This window comes from Pituophis catenifer, unplaced genomic scaffold, assembly GCF_029215685.1.
Source record: "Pituophis catenifer annectens isolate HBS135680 unplaced genomic scaffold, rPitCat1.0.hap2 SCAF_10, whole genome shotgun sequence".
In the NCBI taxonomy this organism is placed as follows: Eukaryota; Metazoa; Chordata; class Lepidosauria; order Squamata; family Colubridae; genus Pituophis; species Pituophis catenifer.
This window is the reverse complement of record NW_027256890.1, coordinates 28039645-28045269: the sequence shown is the minus strand read 5'-3', so window position 1 is coordinate 28045269 and position 5625 is coordinate 28039645. Positions and strand designations below refer to the sequence as shown.

The 5625-nt window shown below is 53.5% G+C and overlaps 1 protein-coding gene across 1 annotated transcript; it reads left to right on the top strand.

Moving 5' to 3' along the window:
- The first annotated feature begins 1648 nt into the window (after window positions 1–1648).
- LOC139321907 (RNA-binding protein 4-like) lies at window positions 1649–4181 on the top strand. Its single transcript, XM_070950842.1, has 2 exons — window positions 1649–1711; window positions 3206–4181. The coding sequence occupies exon 2, from the start codon at window positions 3231–3233 to the stop codon at window positions 4179–4181; it is 951 nt and encodes a 316-aa protein (XP_070806943.1). The 5' UTR covers window positions 1649–1711; window positions 3206–3230.
- Window positions 4182–5625: the final 1444 nt, after the last annotated feature.

Sequence of the window (5625 nt, the reverse complement as noted above, 5' to 3'; positions counted from 1 at the left end):
TCATTTACACGTGGCTCTATTACAGAAGAGAATAAGAGTTGGAAGGGACCTCGTGGGTCATCTAGTCCAACCCCCCTTCCAAGCAGGAGACCCCCCTACACCATTTCTGTCAGAGGGCAGTCCAGTCTCTTCTTGAAAGCCTCCAGGGATGAAGCTCCCACAACTTCTGAAGGCAACTTCTGTTCCATGGGTTGATGGTTCTCACTGTCAGAAAATTCCTCCTTATTTCCAGGTTGAATCTCTCCTTGTTCAGTTTCCATCCATTCTTCCTTGTCTGGCCTTCAGGTGCTTTGGAAAATAGCTTGACCCCCTTCCTCCTCTCTGGGGCAGCCCCTCAAATATTGGAAGATGCTCTCCTGTCTCCCCTGGTCCTTCTCTTCACTAGACCAGCCAGGCCCAGTTCCTGCAACCGTTCATCGTATGATTTAGTCCCTTTGTTTTATGTTTTAATCTTTGTTGCTCTTCCCTGCACTCTTTCTAGAGTCTCAAAGTGTTTTTTCTAGTGTGGTGACCAAAACTAGATTCCAACTGAGGTCTTATCAAGTCATTATAAAGTTCACTTTAACAGATTAACAGGGTTGGAAGGGACCGTGGAGGTCATCTAGCCCAACCCCCCACCCAACTAGGAGACCCTGCACCATTTCTGACAGAGGGTAGTCCAGTCTCTTTTTGAAAGCCTCCATGCCAAGTACTTAATAGATGAACAAAGTTGGAAGGGATCTTGTAGGTCATCTAGTCCAATCCCCAACCTCACCTAGCAGGAGACCCTACAGATGGCAGTCCAGTCTCTTCTTGAAAGCCTCCAGGGATGAAGCTCCCACAACTTCTGAAGGCAACTTCTGTTCCATGGGTTGATTGTTCTCACTGTCAGAAAATTCCTCCTCATTTCCAGGTTGAATCTCTCCTTGGTCAGTTCCCATCCATTCTTCCTTGTCTGGCTTTTGGGTTCCTTGGATAATAGCTGGACCCCCTTCCTCCTCTCTGGGGCAGCCCCTCAAATACTGGAAGATGCTCTCCTGTCTCCCCTGGTCCTTCTCCTCTCTAGACTAGCCATGCCAAGTGTTTAACAGATTGACAGAGTTGGAAGGGACCTTGGAGGTCATCTAGTCCAACCCACCACCCAACTAACATTTCTGACAAGTGGCAGTCCAGCCTCTTCTTGAAAGCTTCCCATTGCCCCCATCCCAGGTTGATGCAGCGGCCAAACCGAACCAAAAATCCGCCTTTCCTCTCCTTCCCTCCACTCCAGACCCCCCACTCAAAAGGGAGTCTCTCCTTGGGGGGGAGCATTGACACCCTCCCTTGCAAACCCCCCCACCCCACCCTTCTCCCCCTCCTCCTCCCCCCCCTCCCGCAGCCGCTCCCACGTGCACAACGCGCGTCCACTTCTGATCGTGAGAACGCCTCCTCGGCCTGGCTTAAAGGAGGGGGGGAGAAGGAGGAGGGGGGGGACGGGCCTGTCCTCGCCCACCCCTCACCTACCCCCCCCGAATCACGTGAGCCCGAAAGAGCCCAACATGGCGCAGTCTTAGGCAGCTTCACTGTAGCCCAAAGCCCGGCCGGGAGGTTAAGGCAGACGGAGGAGGGGAAGGAAGAAAAAAAGAGAGAGAAAGAAAGAAAGAAAGAGGGGAAAAAAAGGAAGGAGAGAGAGAGAGAAAGAGGAAAAAAAAGGGCGGGGGTCTTTGCATTGCACGAGGAGGAATCCAAGCAGGTGAGTTGGGGGGGGGTGGAAAGTGGGGAGGGGGGCTTCCATGCATTGATGCTGCAATGGTGCAAAAGGCCGCCCACCCACCCACCAATTCCCTCCGCCCCTCCCCTTTTTGCAAATGGTCCCACATCGGGCCTGGCGTCCTCCGGTGCAATCCCGACCTTGCAACCGAGCTTTGCTCCGGGGACTGCGGGACCCATCTTCCCCTTCCCCCCCCCCGCGCTGCATGCATCGCCCCCTCCCCTCTTTGCAATCGCCTCCTTTCCATCACCCCCCCCCCCCGCCGCCTTTCAAAGCAAAGTTGGAAAGCGTGGAGTAAGGGGTCTCGGCCCCTCCGGACAAGGCCGACTTGGGATCCCATCATCCTCAGCCAGGAGGGTGGGGGGGGAGGATGGATGGCCAAGCAGCTGGTGAGGAAGGGAGGGGGGAGGAGGAGGAGGACAAGAGGATGAGGTTGAAAAAAGCGGGGGAGGGGGAGCTGGGAGGGGAGGGAGGGACATCTGGGGAGGAGGGGGGGTCCTTGGGCTAAGTTGGACCCAGATGTGAAAGGGCTGTAAAATGGAGTCTGGCTTTTTGGGTTGAGGGTCAGGGTGATGACTCCCCGTCATTGGGATTCTGTATGTTATGGGCACACACACACACATAGTTGGTCTACTGCAGAGTCCCTCAATCTTGGCAAGTTGAAGTGGTGTGGACTTCGACTCCCAGCATTCCCCAGCCAGCAAGCTTTCAGATGGGTGGACTTCAACTCCCAGAATTCTCCAGCCAGCATGCTTTAAGATGGGTGGACTTCAGCTCCCAGAATCCCCCAGCCAGCATGCTTTAAGATGGATGGATTTCAACTCCCAGAATTCCTTAGGTAGCATGCTTTAAGATGGGTGGACTTCAGCTCCCAGAATTCCCCAGCCAGCATACTTTAAGATGGGTGGACTTCAGCTCCCAGAATTCCCCATCCAGCATCCTTTAAAGTGAGTGAACTTTACTCCCAGAATAGATGCTGCCATAATGGTTTGTAAGTCTGAGGACCAGTCATTTTTGGGGGGCTGTTGTAACTTCAGTCTGCTGAATGAATGGTTATAAGTCAAGGACTGCCTTTAATATGTGTAGTTACAGCTGATGATGATGGAACTGCATGGACTCATAGACAAGGTGCAGTTAAATGATAGATTGGATGATGGGCAGCTTCCTACAAGCCAATAAATGGGATGACACCAAAATGGCGTCTACCAGCTTGCGATAAAATGGGTTGGGAAAGGAATGGCCCAGTTCACACAACACAGGACTGAATTAACCCGTTTTCTCGGTTTGTACAACACCCTGAATAAGCCAAAAGAGACCAGTAGACCAAACGAAGGCAACACAACCACTCCTAACCAAGATCAAAACAAACCAGCTTTTGGTGGGGACAGTCTTGTTCAACTGACCAGAGATAAGTGTAATGTCTGAACGTCTTTGGATTCACTCTTTTCCTCCTCTTCTTCCTTCCTTTCTTCCAAGGGATTCCTGGCAGGTGGGGTCCACCATGGTCAAGATCTTTGTTGGGGGGCTTTCTCCTTTGGTCACAGCCGAAGAGCTGCGGAAGCTGTTTGAGCAGTACGGCCAAGTCAACGAGTGCGACATTTTGAAGAACTTTGCCTTCGTCCACATGGAGAAGGAAGATGAGGCCCACCAGGCCATCAGCACCCTGCACAAGAGCGAGTTCTACGGGACCCACTTGACGGTGGAATACGCCACCTCCAAGATCCGCAACGCCACCAAGATCTACGTGGGGAACGTCTCGGCCAAGGCCACCACCGCCCAAATCCGCCAACTCTTCGAGCGCTTCGGCAAAGTGGTGGAGTGCGACATTGTCAAGAACTTCGCCTTCGTCCACATGGCCAAAGAGCGGGAAGCCATGGACGCCATCTTGCACCTCAACGACACCCCGCTGGAGGATCAGAAAATTTTTGTCACCCTTTCCAAGAGTAATAGTTCCCTCCGGGCCACCAAAGGGGCCTCGGTGCCCACTCCGGCAACCCCGACATCCAGCTACTACTTCTCCAGGGGACGCGTGCCCACTGCACCGGCCACCTATTCGCCCTACTGTGCCCGTGGCTGGTACGATCGGGAGTACTGTGATCAGTACGCGTACGAGCTGTACGACCGAGCCCGAGCAGCGTATGACCGAGCCCTACCCTCGGCCCCAGCTGCCTACAGAGAAAGGAGCCCCGTGGGGCGGAGGACATCTACCCCTACTGCCGTAGTGGCCCAATACACTGACCCCTATGCTGCCGTGGCGGCTGCAGCGGCCGCCGCCGCCGCAATGGCTGCAGCGAACCAGACGTACAGCCAAGCCTACAGCCAACCTGGGTACGCCGCCGCTTCGGCTGCTGCGACGTACTCTCAGTACAGTCTAGGAACTGCCTACAATGTGGCGGAGTACTATGAGAGGTACGCCAGTGCTTACGCTGACCAGTACGCCCAGACGTTCTGAGGGCGCTGCACCCTTCCAGTTGTAAGTGTCCAGAGATGCTCAGTTGCATGGGGGTGCAGGGAAGGGAGCGAGGGAGGCGGGAAGAACGAGGGTTCCTGTTTTTGCGGGTAAAAAATAAAAGACGCGAAATCAGCACAGCTGATTTCCCAACCTTCCTGGTTTTGTGAACCAGAGTTTCCGTGCAAGTGGTGGGGCGAGCACGCGGGCGTGCACGAAACTCCATTTGTGGAAACGGCAGGCGCACACGTTCTCCGCTCGCGCAAATGCAGCGACGTGCGTTGCGTTTGCTTTCTGCACACGCAAATGGGGATGCGCGCACACGCCCACCTGCCACTCCTGCGTCCTGGTTCCAAACGGTTCAAGGCCCAGGAGTGGGCTGCGGCCCGGGAGTTGGGGACCTCTGATCTAGGAGTCAGTGCAGCAAAGGGCCCCACAAGGCAGTTTGTTTATACCTGCTTGTAGGTCTGCATTCGTGTCCATCCGCTTTTCCTGGAGGTGGGAAAGCAGGCTCTGTCTAGAACAGGGGTCTCTAACCTTGGCAACTTTAAGACTTGTGGACTTCAGGTCCCAGAATTCCTCAGCCAGCTTTGCTTTAAGACTTGTGGACTTCAACTCCCAGAAAGCTAGCTGAGGAATTCTGGGAGTTGAAGTCCACAAGTCTTAAAGTTGCCATGGTTGGAAAACCCTGGTCTAAAAGATATCACACTGCTATTTCAACCACTTCTCCCCAAGCCTGGGAGTCCTCGACGTACAACCCCAATCGAATCCCAAAATCCCACAACTAAGCAAGGCAGTTAAATGAGCTGTGCCCCATTTTACAACCATGTTGGCCACTGCCGTTGTTAAAAAAGAAATCATGCGGTCATTCAGTTGAAATTGGCTTTCCCCGTTGACTTTGCTCGTCGGAAGCCGGCTGGGAAGGTTGGAAATGGCGGTCATAAATACTCTACACAGGGTTCTCCAACCTTGGCAACTTTAAGCCTGGCAGACTTCAACTCCCAGAATTCCTCAGCCAGCAAAGCTTCGGCCCCATCGCAGTTTCGCAAGGCAGGGTTGGCGTGGCAGTTCTTCGACCGGATCTGGGAGTTCTCCCAAATTCTGGGAGTTGAAGTCCGCCAGGCTTAAAGTTGCCAAGGTTGGAGAACCCTGCTCTAAACCATCCTAAATATAGGCCGGATACTGTAACCGTCATATCTGTAACCATCATAAATACAGGCCAGATGCCAAGAGCTGGGATTTTGATCACGGGACTCTGGGGATGCTGCAACGGGCGTGTGAAAACTGGTCATAAGTCAGGTTTTTTTCAGTGCCCTTGTAACGTTCGAACGGTCACTAAAGGAGTGGTTGTAAGTTGTGAGAACAGGTCCTGGCTGGGGAGCAGTGTAGTTCATTTGTTTCTAGAAGACCCTAGATCCATGATTGCAAACTTACGGCACGGATGCCA